This window comes from Astatotilapia calliptera, chromosome 22, assembly GCF_964374335.1.
Source record: "Astatotilapia calliptera chromosome 22, fAstCal68.1, whole genome shotgun sequence".
Taxonomy (NCBI): Eukaryota; Metazoa; Chordata; class Actinopteri; order Cichliformes; family Cichlidae; genus Astatotilapia; species Astatotilapia calliptera.
The window spans coordinates 28,300,233-28,317,002 of record NC_137442.1 but is presented as its reverse complement, the minus strand read 5'-3'; the positions used below and the strand labels follow the sequence as shown (position 1 = coordinate 28,317,002).

The 16,770-nt window shown below is 40.6% G+C and overlaps 1 protein-coding gene across 4 annotated transcripts in view; it reads right to left on the bottom strand.

Moving 5' to 3' along the window:
• Positions 1-16,770, bottom strand: part of trappc9 (trafficking protein particle complex subunit 9) — a 232,402-nt gene that overhangs the window by 51,556 nt on the left and 164,076 nt on the right. For 3 of the 4 annotated variants that reach the window (XM_026155948.2, XM_026155951.2, XM_026155950.2), the window contains one exon: positions 13,954-14,044. In XM_026155948.2, coding sequence (XP_026011733.1) covers positions 13,954-14,044 — 91 coding nt within the window. Of the gene's footprint in view, positions 1-10,627; positions 10,684-13,953; positions 14,045-16,770 lie in introns of those variants that run through there. The other variant, XM_080296224.1, reaches the window with a different exon arrangement.

Sequence of the window (16,770 nt, the reverse complement as noted above, 5' to 3'; positions counted from 1 at the left end):
CACTGGGCCCAGCTCGAACCCAGCAAACTCCGAGTCCGAGGCGGCCACATCACCAAGAAGCAGGCGAAACAGTTTCTCGATATATATCGAGACAGAATTTCATATCAGATTATTAATATATTCAATGCCTTTAGATAAGAAAAAGACATATTGTGAGATTGTTAGTATAGCTCAGTCAATGCAATTAATACCCTATATATAAACTGCTTATTATATGCAATCATCTCATAGTTTATTCCTCTCTAATTTTACTGACAAACACACACGTGCTCTATACATAACATTCAAAGCGACCATCAAACTAAAGTCTTTATTATCCAGGGTGCTCAATGTGCAAACATGGCTCATGCACGGAAGAGATGACTCGGTGCCACTGTGATTAAAATACTTCAGATGGTATTTATGATATAAATTATATAGATACCCGTAGTTTCTCTCTGCTGATTGTTGTCACTTTGATTTGCACCAAAACAAGTGAAAATGATGATTCCTAACTGGACAGACTTAGATGTAAATGACTTGTATGTTTTTCCTTACAGACACACAACTAAAGTAAAAATAATAATAAGAACAAAATCAACTATAATATTAATTAAATGATCCAACCTTTAAATCAAACAGTGACTGAATAGTTACGATTGATTTTAAACTGGATAAATTTACCTTTTAATATGAATCTAATTGTTTTTACGATCTTTCAAGGTGCAATCAAGACTTTTTTAAAGGTTATTTAATTGAAAAGTGTTGTACTCTTAAACACACACTGACTAGAGTATAATTTTCAAATAAATTGATGTGTTTGCATAAACTTAAAATAATCCATTTCAAATACATAAGAGCAAGTGCCGGTTTGTGGAAGCTGCCATGTTCCTCTTGAATACAAGATGGGCATCGTGGTTCCACCTAATCATGTTTTATGAGCCACATACATACACCTTATAAGCTACTCTTCATTTAAAGATCACAAATGGCTCTTTCAAACTATATATTACCATTTAATATCTGTACATGTCTATTTTTTCATTATCATATTCACCTAATGTCTTTTGCTTCCTCCATCACTGCTCTCTCTCCTCCTGATTTTCACCTCATCATCTTCTTCCTCCTCACCGTAAGACTCCACTCCTGAACTGAAGTCAGGGCTCTAACAAGTGAAAATGTGCATACACATGCGTATTTATTCCCAGTATTGCGACCCTCCCATCTCTGGACACCTAACAACAAACAAGCTAAACAAGCATTCATTCTGCCAGCTAATGTTAGGCTCAAATGTCCTAAAAAGAAAAGAAAATAGAGTAAGAGTCTCTAAAAATAGAGACTGTACATAGAGTGTATTTGCTGAGTATCCCAGTCCAATAATGACAGATTCGCTTTAAAGACTAACAGCAGCAAAAACACCAGTGCTTAGTAATAGAAAAGCCCAGGATATGGTCTGGGATGCGGGGCCTCCCTGCTACTGCAGATAAGGAGGTGGTCCGCTTGCCTCCACCCCAGAGAGAAGGGTTACATCTCCTGGGTTTAGGTGCGACTTGCCCCTCTGGGGGCGGGGGTACCTGGACCTGGGATATAGAGTATGTTTGGGGAGTGTGACTGTCTGTGCAGTGTCTATTTGTGTCTGTCTACATGTTGGGTGAGTGCCGAGTATTTGGTTGTGCATATAGGGGTGGGAATGCACGTCTGTGTCCGCGTGCGCCTGTTCGTCTGTGTCTATATGTCAGGTTGGGTCTTAGACTCAACCTCTCTGGGTACATCTCAGGCCCTCTAAAGTACGGAGGCCTATCTCCCCTCACCACACTCCCTGCCGGTGGCTGATGCCCTCAGACGTTGGTGTGTTGGTGGTTCTTGTCGACTGGGGCTGGGCGCTCATGTATGTACCGGCTCACTCCTGGTGGCTGATTGGCGGGGCCTGGCGCCTGTGGCCCGGCTGGGCCCCTTCTGGGGGGTGGGGTGCCCTCAAGCCTCTGGCCTCTGGGCCTGAAGCTCGGTCCTCTCTGGCACAGCTGGCTGCCGGCAGAGCCCGCGGGCACGCCACTGCAACCCCCTCTGGCATCTGCTCCGTAGCTGCTGGGTGACCTCTCCTTTGGGGCTCTACTCAGCTCTTCCCAGGAGGGTGGCACGGTTCCTCCCCTTTTGGTGGTCCTCCTCAGGTCCTTGTACTCTGGGGCCTGTGGATGTCTGGGGCCTGGATCTCCTCCATACCTGCTTCATGCCCTGGGGGACGGGGCTATGGCTCCCCACAATCCCTAGCAGATCATTACATGGAGAAACCTTTGGAATACAAGCGTGCTGATCCACACAGGTGTGCACAGACGCGGACTACACCTTTCTTGGCTGCTGCCTTAAAGCATATTGTGCGCTGTATCTTGCGTGCTGCACAATAGTGTTTAATATTTAGTATCTACTGTTATCTACTGCTAGCTAGTTTATTGTGATGGTGCTGTATTTATTATGTTGCTCTTTTTTGTTTGTTTTCTCTTCTGTTTTTTTTTCTCCATACAGGTGACCCAGGTGTTTTGTTTGTTTTTCTTTCTTTCTTCCCCCCCTTCTCACCGTCTCTTCCCCCCTCTGTTTTTCTTTCTCTCCCTCTCTTTCTTTCATTCTTTCTCCCTGTCCTATCCCCCAGTCATGTCTGTCCCGTTTGTAGCGACCAAAAATAAAATAAAATAAATACATAATTATAATAAAGGTCAATCAAATGGTCCAATATGGCAAGGGCATGATGATCCACTTGGCATCTTTCTTGGCCTTAAGACAACAATTCTGATGGCTAAAGATCCAAATGGGACAAAAAAACAAAAAAAAAAGCCCAGGATATCCTCTACAGCTCATCTCAGTATTGCTGTCATCAGACAGAAGACTCCTTTCCAGGTTTTACAGCCAACCAGGGGAAATAGACGAGGACACGTATTGACAGCTGAGGTAAACAGTGGACTGACAGCCTACACTCATTACAGATGAAAGGCTACTGTTTGTTTGCCCTGCAGTAGCCACAGTAGCTTGGATTACAATACGCACGTGAATTTGGAGGGGTACGAGTGTAGAGCTTTTACACATTGTACTTTTAACTTTAAAGTAGTTCTTAACTTCCATCCATCCTCTTATTCTCATGAAAATGATTTCAACTCTCCAGGCTTATCAGTGTGTCTATTTCAAGCTACACATTATTTTCGATACACCGAGCACCTTGGTTCAGCATCACAAGTGAGCAGAAAAAGGTCTGCAGTCAAGCACTGGCTACAAGATAAGCTGCTATCTAGTTTGTGAAAGAAACTGCCCGAAATCAAAGTTAACTAACTGTGTATTGACCCAAGTAAAAGTATGTCTCCATTAAAGACACACAGTCAGATGTTTGTTAGTATTTCCCCCAGTTAAAGGTTTATGGAGGAAAGTTTAGTAACTGTGCTACAACGTTCCTCCTTTTAGCAGAAATAAGTGTAGGAACATTGGTTGGACTTGGTTGCATTTAGAAATGTCAGGTAATCTGTCTTTGAGGAATGAAAAGACAGCCGTTGGGGATACTCTTGTTTCCTCTAAAGAAATCAATAAGGGAGGTGGTTTTATTTGATATAAGACTGGGAAAGAGAAATAGGTTTAGGCCAAAAATACATTTGGAAAACAGTGAGAACTAAGCTGATGCAAAAGAAACACTGGATAGTTACAATTATACAACACAAATAATGAGCTCAAATGGAGCACGTTTTTTCCGGACACTGTGACGAAACCTCCCCAAATTGATCTCCACAACTTCAATTCAAACCTTTACTTTAGCTGCATCTATATAATTTTACTAAACTTTTATTTCTCCTACTCTTTCCTCCCATCCCAGCAGCCTAAATGAATGGGCGAGTGTGTAGTGTGCTATCTGTGGCAAGCCGGGGGAGTTTTGATTTATTTCCACAGCTCACCCAAACTGACGCACTGACAGCCCGGATTGTTCTGTAGCCATGATAAATACCCCATAAACAGACGCTCCAAGACCGTTAAATGTGCTAACTGTGGATCCATACAGGGCCGGCGAGAAAAAGGAAAGGCTAGATAGGGAATCGCAGAGTGGGCTGGTTTACGCTTTGCTCTCATTTCCACATTAAAGCTACCAGGGTGATAGGATAAGACTGGTGATTTCAGCCAAAGTAGAACAAATGATCCTTTCATGCCTCCTCCTAATGTGGTAAAAATGTATTAACAATGCTTTGTTACTCAGTGTTGTGTTATGGTAATCCTACATGACACAATGCGCAGAAATCATTATTCACGTTCATAATGGGTTAAATAATGAGCTGAAAAGCAACTGACTCTTCCTGTCAGATCCCCTTGCTCAGGCTAACCGGGAAGAAGAATCAGTTGAAGCCTTTCCTGTTAAGCTACCCCGTGATTTCCCCTCCACTGCAAATATGACTCTCTTTGTTTCCATCCACACATCCATCTTAGTCCATCTGAGTCAGGGCTGCCTCTGTAAATCACGCAGACTAGCCAGGAGACTTGCAAAAGAAGTGTGAATGGTCCCATATCTCTCTCTGGCTTCAATTGGAGATCTTTAGGATGGCTGACTGACAGAGCTAAAAAAGAAACAAGCAGATAAATCAGGCTCTGCCAACTCAGTCCTCCTCATCATTCAGCTAAATGGGCCACACCTGCAGCAAATTTAAGGCTACTTGCACTCCAGTAGATGGAGGCTGGTAAGGTGTGTGTTTGTGTTTATGTCCTAGCAGATATAGAAGAATACGAGTAGATTTTCCTGAAGGTTTACAGATTAAAATCTCATTTTTGAAAAGTTTTTCCAGTAAGCCATACCCATTCATTCATAGGCACATTAATACTGAGCTTTACTGTGTACCTTTAAGAACTCACACTCTGATGAATGCATCAGAGGCAGCTGGGGTTCAGTATTGCATCCTGCCAAAGGACACTTTAACATATGGACCAAGGAACCAGGTATCAAACCACCAATCTTTGGATCAGCAGATTCTACCTCCTGAGTCACAGGATAAGTAATGTTCACTAATAAGTGGCTGACGTCACACCGGCTACAACTTACTCGCCTTCCTTTTCTGCTGCTGCAGAAAAATCCAACAACTGAACAGCTCTAAACAACTACAAATACAAATTCCTCCAACAAGTCTTTATTCTCGATTATTTCATGTAATTATAACTTTTAATGATTTTCTAAACGCAAAACACATCAGGCTAAAGACAAACACAGTACATTCATTACACGCTTGTTTGTCCAAAAACAGTAATTGATGCTAATTTGTACGGCAGTTTAACTGATTAACTTATTCATCAAGTAAAAAATACTAAACTTTGAAGGGAGGAACACCCATGTGAGTATGTGATTAATTCCTCTGTTTCACATTGAATACTTTTTCCAGTCTTTTCAGTTGTGTGACTGTAATAAACCATTTGCTGAGTCAATTAAAATTAATTATTAGAATTAAAATCGAAGCACTAAGCTTTTATTCCATGTATTCTTTTTGCATGCTCAAAACATAGTGTGTGTGTGTGTGTGTGTGTGTGTGTGTGTGTGTGTGTGTGTGTGTGTGTGTGTGTGTGTTAGCCAGAATGCAACAGGCTGATTATGATTTGTGAAGCCGTCTAGCGCTGCTGCCCTTCATTCAACTTTGGATTCTAGCAATTTTAAGTAAAATGTAACAGAATAAAAACAACCAGAGACAAACACGACTTCATGCTAGTAAGTACTAATGCAGTCAAGATTTGATGTAGTTTAATATAGAGCAAAAAATTCTTTATACATTTCTGACAGCAGTAAGTAAAGCAAGTAAGCATATTGCTAACTTGTAAACACTAAACAGCCTGTGATAGTGGAAAAAAAGGTGGAAGTATCCCTGAATCAGTTAATCAAATAACTGTATGAGTATTAGATGCAGAACAGGGCATGTTCATGTAAGACTGAGTCATTGAACCTTTACATACTGTTGATATTCCATGCCTTCACAGTATGGAAGCTGAGATAGTGACCCTGATCAGTACAAGCGGAAGAGAATGGATGGCTGGATTTATTTTAGATTATTCAGTTATGTTGTGGGTGTCTGTGCTTGTAGGTGAAAAGGTAACGTGCTTGTTTTTATATAGCAATGTCACAATCATACAGCACTTTATTCCACACACCTCAAACACTTAAACTACCTCACATTAATGGCTTATTTAGAATTACCCATTAATATAACAGGTGGACTGTGGGAGGATGCCAAAATAGCTGGAGGAAGCCCAGGGGAAAGCTCGGGGAGAATGTGGAAAATCCACACAGAGTGGTTGCAGCCAGTGCGGTAACAGTGCTAACCACTACGGCACCGTGCCACCACATTTCAAAATTTGTGCCTATGTCAAGAGACAACTTCTCAAGGTACTCTGTCGTAGGACTTTTTGTGCACCAAATATGATCGCATCTGTGCCGTTTTACTGTTACCACTTTCTTTATTTGACCTGCACTGGCAGATCGAAAATCCATTCAAGGAGATACAAAAATATAACATTTTGATATATTTAGTTTTGGGCTTGTGTATTGCTTAACTGGTGATTCTACCAGTTAATATGTGTGAATATGAGTTGAATGGTTGTCTGTCTTTGTGTGTTAGCCCTGCGTAGCTATGGTAACTGGGAGCTCCAGCCCCCCTGTGACCCTGAATTGGATAAGTGGAAGAGGATGGATAGATGCTGCATAGTGGGCCACTTTGGGGAAAGTCTTCAGTTAAATAATGTAAAGTCGTATTATTATTAAAATATTTATCATTTACACGAAATTTCTGTTTTCTTGCGTATTAGGTTACAAACAAGGAAAACGTTTGCCTTTCAAGCAAACACATTTAAAAGATTTAACTAGAATAGCTTTCCAATGAGTGACAGTTCAAAATAATCCTTATTTTTCTTATACTTCATCTTAGTGCAGCCCCTCAGTTCATTCATTGTCAGAAACAGGCTCTTTTATCTCTCCTCACTTTACCTCCAAACCAACTTTCTCCTAATTCACTGCCCCCCAGGAATTGAAAGTTTAAAAAGCAGGTAGTGTGGTTGTCTGTGGTCACAGCTGGAGCTGTGTGCCTGAGATAACCATATAGGGAGATCTGCTGTCAATGGCATCATCCACAGCCAGACTGGAAAAAAAATTAGAGCAGTCTGAAATTTGAGCTTCTGGTTCATACAGATGACTTATGATTAACTCGCTTTTTGAAACTTTAGCCGCGTTTATTATAAGCATTTACATAGTAATATATATTACATAAACATAAAAGAAGGGCAGATGTTTAACTAGATCGAAACCTAATCATGGTGCACAAGTTTGCACACGAGGTTCAGTTATATCTGAAATAAAAACAGAGATGTGCCCAACACCCAGTAGATGTGTTTGCATTTCTAGGAACTTGTCACAGACTGAAGAAGGCTTTCTGCCATCTCCCACCGGCCCCATAACTGCTGTGCTGAAAACCGCAGAGGAGCCTGAAATTGATGTGCTCACAGATGCGACATATTAGCAGCTACAGGTGCAGTCAGAGCACTTCTCTTTCATTTTAGCCATGCACGCATTTGCCTCTTTCCTCTCTCTCAGGTCAGCTCCTCTAATCATCGTCACTGCAACAGGACTTCAGCGTTAGGTGAGTCTGGGCTGTTTGGCAGCATCATTTGTCAAACCTGCAGCACTTACGGCAGATGAGCTTCTGACAATCGCTTAAAGCCACATTATTCCATGAGGCATCCCCCCCCCACCCCACACCCCCGTGTGTGTTGAAAAGCCACCGCCTGTGACTGCTCCAAATGTCTTTCTGTGGATGCGGAGGGTACTGGGGGGAGAAAAAAGGAGTGTGAGTCGTTTCAGAAGTGCTGTCTTATTAAATTATTTCTTCGCCTTTTACAGCGTGGCCTCCACCATTCGCTTTCCATCCCTCTGCTAGACTAAACATTTGTCTTTCCATTCATGGCTGCATTTGTATTCCACTGAAATGGTTTCCTGGTGGCGTAGTGAGGTGGGGGGAGGAACGGGTACAAAGTCCACGCTCAGGCTCCGAGTTTTCCACGTCGCTGCACGGTAACAACGCTCAACACACCGAATGCTGAAAATCATCAACTGTCTATAACTACATAATTCAACTTCAAAATTTTGGAGTCAGATTTTTATCCAGGAATAGGATAACAGTAAATAGCTTTTGCAACTGACTTGACACATGTGTGTATAACATGTGCTCTCATTTACAAAGTACAGAGATGATTGCTTATAGATCAATTAAACTATCAGTCCCATCCTACACATGTCAGGGTCCTTCTTGTCTGATATAAACCTGCTGCCCCCTCTGTGTACAGTATCATCATCCACCCAGCTGGTGTCACAGCCTCACACAGCTCCGTCTTGATAAGATACCTTTATTAGTCCCACAAGGGGAAATTTCATGTTAAGGCTGCCGACCTATTGCACGCAATGGCGGCGCCATCTTACCCTCCGACCATACATGCATTACACCAAAACATCACATGGAGAAGGACAGGTCAGAGAGGTATAGCAATGGAAACTGCACAACATGAGGAAAGATGAGGAGAAAAAAATAACTCCCCCCAGACTGAGCTCCAACAGGGAGATCAGTTTGAGAACAGTCTGCACATGACTAATAAAGGTATCTTATCTTGATTGGCCAGGTCAATGTTTATTTAACAACACTCCATTAAGCTGACTCCCATCACAAGTTGCACCACTTTACCTTTAATCAAACTGACAGCTGAGATGCTATAATCAATGAGGCTTTACAGAATGGCCGGCTGTGTAACTATGAAGGGCCTGTGTGGCGGGTTGGTTTCGTGTTAAAGTCACTACGGGCGTGTTAAACTGTTCAAATGCTTCTACTTTCAGTAAATATGAACATTTGTATTCATCCATCCGTGAATTTTCTTCTGCTTTTCCAGTTTAGGGTCACACGTGGTCCGGACCCTCTCTGAACACGTTTATGTTCGGGAAAATTCTTCATGTTTAAAATGCAGCACAGCACCAATTCACATACTGTTTTCATATGCAAGTGTGACTTTGTTCATTTAAACGAAAACGCCACAGTATTTTTTTTAACTACTATGAAAGAATTTTGATAAGCTTTTGGTCAGCAATGAGACAAAATCATTCTCTGAAGTCATCCATGTTGAAAATCTGGGCATGTTCACGTAAACTTCTTGTCCGTTTTGGCAGCACCAAATTCAATTCCCTGCTTTCTCAGCTCAGCTATGTCCTGTCTATTACACACAGTATTAGAAAGGAGATTTTAAAAAGTGGGGTGTGATTTGTGCTGAGTAAAATCTTTCCTCTGAAAAATGTGATCTAACAGCCTCCCGTCAAACGTCCTCCCTCCAATTCTAAGGATGACAAGTACTCCTTATGGGTTTTGGGAGTGCAATAAAATTTTGTCACAGATAATTAAACCAGTCAGCCAGCAGCCTTGTGAAAAACAATAGCTGAGAATCTCCAAGACTGCCCTGCTGACATTTAGACTGTTTGTGAAGCCGTCTCACAATTTCAACAGTGCTTCCAAATCCACGGTCAACATATATAGTTTAGACTTGCTTTTCAGGATCTGTAACAGACTGGCGGACTGCTGGAGCTGAAAATTACAGGACTATGAAGAGCAGCGAATGTCAGAGGACTTTTTTTTAATTAGGGCTCAAACTCAGGCAAAGAGAAACGTATCAATCCAGACTCGTATAGCGCCAAGTGCAGCTATTCTAGGAATAAGCTATGATATAATCTGTCATAAAGGTTTTTCCTCATCTGTAACAACATGGCCTTAAATTATATTGTAAATACGTCTGGTATACTGAAGTCACAGCACTATATTCATACTTCTCTTAAACAAATAAAAACCCAACAGCAGCAGGTCAGGAATTATAGCTTCTGTGAAATCAAACGTGTGGAGATGATATAAAAGTTGTCGACTCTTTCCACGTACTATATTTTAGGGCAGACAGAACAGTATAAACGAGCGCAGCTCTCTAATCTAGTGTTCATTGCATAATGTCTTTTCACTTGATGTTTTGTTGTCAGCAAAGGTTTACCACAGAAACACAAAAGTAATCCGCTTTAATTTCTCGCCCACTCAGTGAATTAGAGCCATTTTTCTGAACCTCGGCAAAATGAAATTCAGCACTAACAAAACGATGTTTTACTAATTAAAAAAAAAAGACTTTCATATTTGTGATAACGCAGTGAATTTGATCATATATGATCTTATTGCAAGTCTGGCGATGGGACTGTGGGGCTGATTCTGCCCTGAGGTAGAATCATTTACTAATGGCCTCTGTTTGCTCTCCAATCAATAATAGTAATGAGACTATTAACAAACACAAAGCCATAAAACTGATTCTGGCACTTTCCAAGTTCTCTTGAACCTGTGTGATTAAATATTCATAGGGTTTCTATAGAAGCAAATCATAGAGGATCAAGTTTCTCATGCCACATAATTGGTTAAGCACAGGCAGAGATGCCTGTTTCTCCAGCTTAAGGCCAAGAACGTGTAACTAAAAAGCATTTACAAAGTTTTTAATATATTGTGTTTCACTACAAACAGCTATGATGACATACAGTTATAGTGACACATGACAAATTTCTGACACCAGCTGAGTGGATGTAATGTGGTTACATGTTAAGCTCGACTTAGTACTACAGCCCTGCGCTGCCTGGAGGATGGGTGGACAGAGTACCTGAAAAATAACATGAAAAACAAACAAACAGAATTTACTTTAAGAATTAAGTCGACCTGAAGAGTTCAAGAGAAAAAAAGTATGAATAAGTAGTTGAAAACATTAAATTATCAATACAAATTTGTAAATTATTAATAGAAAGTAAGACTAGCAGCTGTTAGGTAATGCATAAGCAGCTAGAATCATGAATAAAAAAGTTGGATGTGTTTGAAGTGTTGATTGAAAATGAAAATGATAGACTGTGGACTCCACTGTTAGAAGTAGAACAATCAACAGCATTAAATGAGTAGGTATGCTAACTAAACTGTGGATGAGTGGTTTTAATGATATACTACACCAGCTGTAACAGATGGTTACAGTAAGGTGAATAGAGTTCATATCCAGTTTGAACGTGACGACTTTCCACAGGCCTGAGAGCACTGTGGGCATCTGACCCCGTCCTGCAACAGCAGCAGGAACAACAAACAAGTCCTTTATTGAATAAGCATCTATTTTTTTTATTATCAGTGCAATATAAGGTTTTAAGATTACAGTTTAGTTTTGCAAATGATTGAACATTTGTCATTACACATCAGAAAATAAGATGAATTATTGTAGAAGAACATCATTATGGAAAAATTTTGGATAACGTGGTACTAGTTACACTAAGATAAAGCATGCACTGTGAAACAGACAGTTTGCTACAACAAAAACTTTTTATTGAACTAAGTATTGCAAAAGTAAAACAACTGAATTTAATTTGCCTCCGGTTCATCAGACCTGCAGCCTCCCTGTCATCCAGCGCTCACATTGCTCTCCCCAGGCCTAAGGCTCTGCTCCGGATGTCACTCTTTATTTATTTACTCTGGACTCTCTGCTCGGTTCAGCTACACTTCCTCTGCTACTCTTGCGCAGCCAGCAACCCACCCGGCTCTCCACGCGTCCAGCCACACACTCTGCCCCGGCTCAACATCCCATTTGCATCGCCCTGCAGTAATTATTCATCTTTTATCGAAGCAGATCTTGGCCAAGGGAAAAAGATATTTTCCCAAAACTATGATGCTGTATAAAATGTAAAAGGCAGAATGATTTTCAAATCTCATAAACCCTTATTTTTCCACAATAGAAATCACACTGAATCTAAACTGAGACATGTTACTATTTCTATTTTTGTTTTTTTAAAACATAGGTTTAATATCAGCTCATTTTCAATTCGATAGTATACTCAAGTATTTTGCAAATACTTGAGTAAATTGGTAACAGATCAATGATGACTGGATATAAAAAGAACCTGAGTTCAAAAGTAAATATCGACAGAGGTTCACCAATCTGCAAAAACACCAATGTCTAAACATTCCAGAATATAAAAAAGTGAATACTTTAAATCTTCTCTTCATCTAAAATCATCAAAAGACTCCAGGAGTCTGGAGAAATCTCTGTGCACAAAGGCCAAGGCCTAAAAAAATCTGTGCTGGATCTCTACGACATTTCAAACAGCACTGCGCTGAAAGCAGGAATGATCCTGTCACAGAATTTACAGCATGGGCTCGGGAACATTTCCACTCATGCCTGTGAACACAGTTTGCTATGCCATCCACAAATGAAGGTTAAAGCAAAGATGAAGCCTGCCATCTTGAGCGAGGCCAAGTGGAAATCCTAGAATCTGATATGAATGACACAAACTGTTTTACTGTAGAGTGTGATACGAATGAGGGGGGGAAACACTGTTCCACATGACTGGAAAATGCCATAAAACAGACCTGGGGTGGCACTGGGAAGTAAATGACTCCTTTGGCACACTTAAGCACTTTGAGATGTTTATCATTGACAGCTAACACTCTTTAAATTTGCTAAAATTGCATGCTGATGGTTCAGAGACATATGCTGAGATGTAACGTGTATTCTTTATGCACTCATCAAGACTATTAAGGAGCAGAAAATAATTTGATTTCCAAACAGCACAAATCTCATGCAGCCATTTCACATCAGCGCTGTAATAATCTATGCATGCCATTTCTAACAGACAGTGAAATTATATCTGCAGCAGCTTCTGCATCAATCTTAGAAAACATAAGAGTGTGTCACACAAACCAAAAGAGAGAAAGAAAAAAAGAGTAAAATTATTAGACTGAAATTCTGGAATGATTCTATATTAACAGCATTAACATAATACGTTACTTAAGCGTTGAGCTTCATTTAGGCTCTTTGGTCATCTATCACGTCAGGAACGAGTTACCTTTGTATAGTGACAACACAGCAAGGCAAACAAAACAGTTCTCCATAGACGCTGTGGGAATTAAACACAAGTGTAATCAGAATGTTTGAAATTAAAGATGCATTCACCTACAGCTATTTTACTAGTGTGAGGCTTGGAGAGCAAAGACATTTCAAGCATCCAACTGGACTAATGATTTTAGACATTGGGGAAATCGTTGAACTATACCCATAATTGAGCCTGTGATAGCCTTGGCAACCCTGATAAAGGCATCCTAATGGGCTGAGGCAAATTATCTGGCTCACAACAAGCAATCCTCGCAAAAGCCCGGGTCTGAGCTGCATAACTACTTTTGCAGAAATGGAGACATGAGGGATTAACAGTTATGTCTGCAATAAGAATGCACACATGAAACAGAACATCAGCTTTTCTCTGGAAAGTATTTGAAGAAAGTGCATGTCAAATGCCAAAACATCCAGCGAATGTTGCTCCTGATTCCTCCATTTCTGTCTCAACAGATTCTTACATTTCCATGCTTGATCTGCTGTGTCGCTTCATTTCGCAGATTGCTTTCTCTTTGCAAAAGGAGGACAGCCCCAGCTGACTAATCAAAATGCTGGCAGGGCCCGAAGAGAGGCCAGGAATCTCAGAAAACAAACACCGGCAGTAAATCAAAAGTGATTTTAGAGGATGATCACAGATGGTGAGACTGAAAAGTGCTCCTACAAATTCTGTGAGTCCCCGGTGATTCACACATTTCCCAAGCTGCTGTCTACACTTCTCCAAAATAGCTTGTGGCCCATTATAAATGCAAATAAAAAACATGACTTGAGACCAGTTCTGGTTTAAGCACTAACTGACAAGTGTGAGATGGTCGTGGAACCACCAAAATAACCGTAACTGGAAGACAAACATGCTCAAAGACGTAAAATAAAATCCACGTAGAGCTTTAGTCATAATGTTGCACATTTCCAGTAGCTCGAGTTCACAAACATTCAACTGTGGGTGTGGCGTGTGAGCACAACCATTAATCTCACAGGAAGACAAATGCAAGCATGCACACAAAAGAGACTCACCCCACTGCAAAGGAGCAAGCTGCAGGTGCTCCAGGACCAGCTGATTGAGGACTCCCTCAACGCTGGCTTCTCCACAGCGACGCAGAGATGGGTGGACGTGGTTAAGGACAGCAGCATGGAAAAGCTTTGGAGAGTTTCAGGAATTAATCAACACGGGAGTCACTGCTCTATATTTACACATGGAAAAACCTGGTATTAAATAAAAATACATCACACTCTAAATATAACAACAATAACTAACAGACAGCTATTCTGAGGCAGGAACGAAGCCGGAGAAACGTCAAAGATACTCTAATGTAATTAAATTAAAGGAATGAACAGGCCCTTGAACTTCTGTGCTTGTCAGTGTATGCTTGTATGTCTTCAGACGTGGAATGTTGCAGGATTTCGCACAAACAAATGGATATCACTTCCCGTTTCCACTCAGTGCCTGCTGTATACCATATGTCAAAGAGCACATGTGAAAATCAGCTAATGGTAAATGGTAATGGTAAATGGCCTGCATTTGTATAGCGCTTTTCTAGTCCCTAAGGACCCCAAAGCGCTTCACACTACATTCAGTCATTCACCCATTCACACACCCATTCACACACTGGCTTGTGTAATAAGACTGACTCCCTTTTGGCAGCACATCTAACTCAATGTTAAAGGCTATTTAGATAAGACAAACTGAGTATCATGTGCCTGTAAATAATTATATAAAAGTTTAAGTATAAACCAGGAAATTGAAAAAAAAAAAGGCAATAAAAGTGCTTGATAAAATCAAAATAGCAGGCTCCCTGTTAGGTTTAGAGAATGGCTCCAACTAAGTCTTGTGGTGGTACATGTGCATACTGAATACTTTAACAACAATACTAGAACCCATATAAACCATCCATGTCCATGACCCATAAAATATGCACTTTTTCAATAGTTTCTGACACGTTTAAACATTAAAAGAAGCAGGGTTTCGTACGAGGCAAGTGCATGGACACTTAGGAAAATAATCATCTATAACATCATTAATTGAATTTTATCATTGGAGTTTTGATTAGATGGCGAAAAAGCTATAAACACAAGACAATTCTGATAGATTACAGCAAGTCACAACCATTTAAATTAAGCTTTATATCTTCCGCACAAAAGTGGAAACAAACATTAGCCTGTGGTTACACGTATGAGGAGTGTTTGCAGAGTGTCTGCTCTCACGTCTCTCTGTAGCCACTTTTATTGATAACAATAGAAAAAAGTGTGAAGCTGGTAGTCTGATTAGCGATGATGGCTGACTTATGTAAGGAATAACATGTCAGCTTTCGGAAAATACCAACCTGGGCTGAACCATGATTTTAATTTGTTTATATCTTGCTTCTTGCTAACATTCCAAAATTGTGGGTGTAACAAAATGAGATGCTCTAGAGGTCAGGTGTCGAAGTCCAGGCCTCGAGGGTCGGTGTCCTGCAGGTTGTGTCCTTGATCCAACACAGCTCATTTAAATGGCTAAATTACCCCCTCAACATGTCTTGAAGTTCTCCTGAGGCCTGGTAATGATTTAGTCATTTGATTCAGGTGTGTTGACCCAGGGTGAGATATAAAACCTAAAGGGGACACCGGCCCTCGAGGCCTGGAGTTTGACACCCCAGAAATTGAATGCTGGATATTTGTAATGTCTGCAGCTTGGGTCTTGGGTTTTCTAAGGAGATTTGGTTTTCTGAAATAGGTCTGAAGCACCGATAACACATTTGCGTGAAAATTAAGAATGATTAATTTATTTGTGTTAGGTGACACAAAGAGGGGAAAAACATTAATGAAAACAAACACTGAGTCCTAGATATGAACACGAGAAAGGTTGATGGGGTCTAAAGTACTTTTTTAATTCAAATAAATTCAGTTTTAATTATCTAGTGCGAAATCACAAAAGATCCTACAATAACGGGACGAAAACCTCAGAATCAGATTGCCCCCCTATGAGGAAACACGTGGCGACAGTGGGGAGGAAAAACTCCCTTCTAACAGGAAGAAACCTCTAGCAGAACCAGGTTCATGGCGGGGCAGCCACGACGGGACATAAGACACGTAGAAAAGTTCATTGTGCACGTAAGAAATACAGTGTTTTAAATCTTTTCTCTATGCCAACACTCAACACTGAGTGCCTCTCTGTGACAGTTTTTCTGTCTACATACAATATTTCCACAGTAGTACTCTGACAGGCCATTTGCCTGCTCCCTATACTAACACTAAGTTCAGAGCACGAGGCCACACGCTTTCATTTCTCTCGTCCTTTCTTATTTTTCCTTATATGAATTTTTATTTTTCTCCCATTCAGATTCTTTCCGCCAGCTTCTAGTTATCTTTAATGTCGAATAAACTGCAAAGTCAATCATGGGGAAATGAGCAATTTAGTGGACGTTTTAACACAAACCCACAACCCTCTGAGGCTTTCAACAATGACGAATCCCCTTTTAAAATGCTCTTAATGGTAATTATAGGCCAATACTGTAGTCCTTTTGTGTACCTTTTGTTCCCACAAGTGTGTAACAGGTTTACTACTGTAGAGAGGAAAGTCTGATTAAAATGCAGGAAAATGATCTTACTTCAGTTTAGATCCTATATACTGAAGAAACCCAAGCAGCAGCTGAGTGGATCTGTTAGTCATTTGGATTACAGTACAAACCTATGTAGATCAGCGGTTTGCTCATTGACCAAAACTGCTTAAACTTCCCCACTATATTATTAAAGAGCCAACACAGCTGCTTCTGTAGATACACTAATTATGTGGATGGATGCACGCGGCTGATATTACACAAACATCCTCGAATAACTACCAAAGCAGTCAAAAAA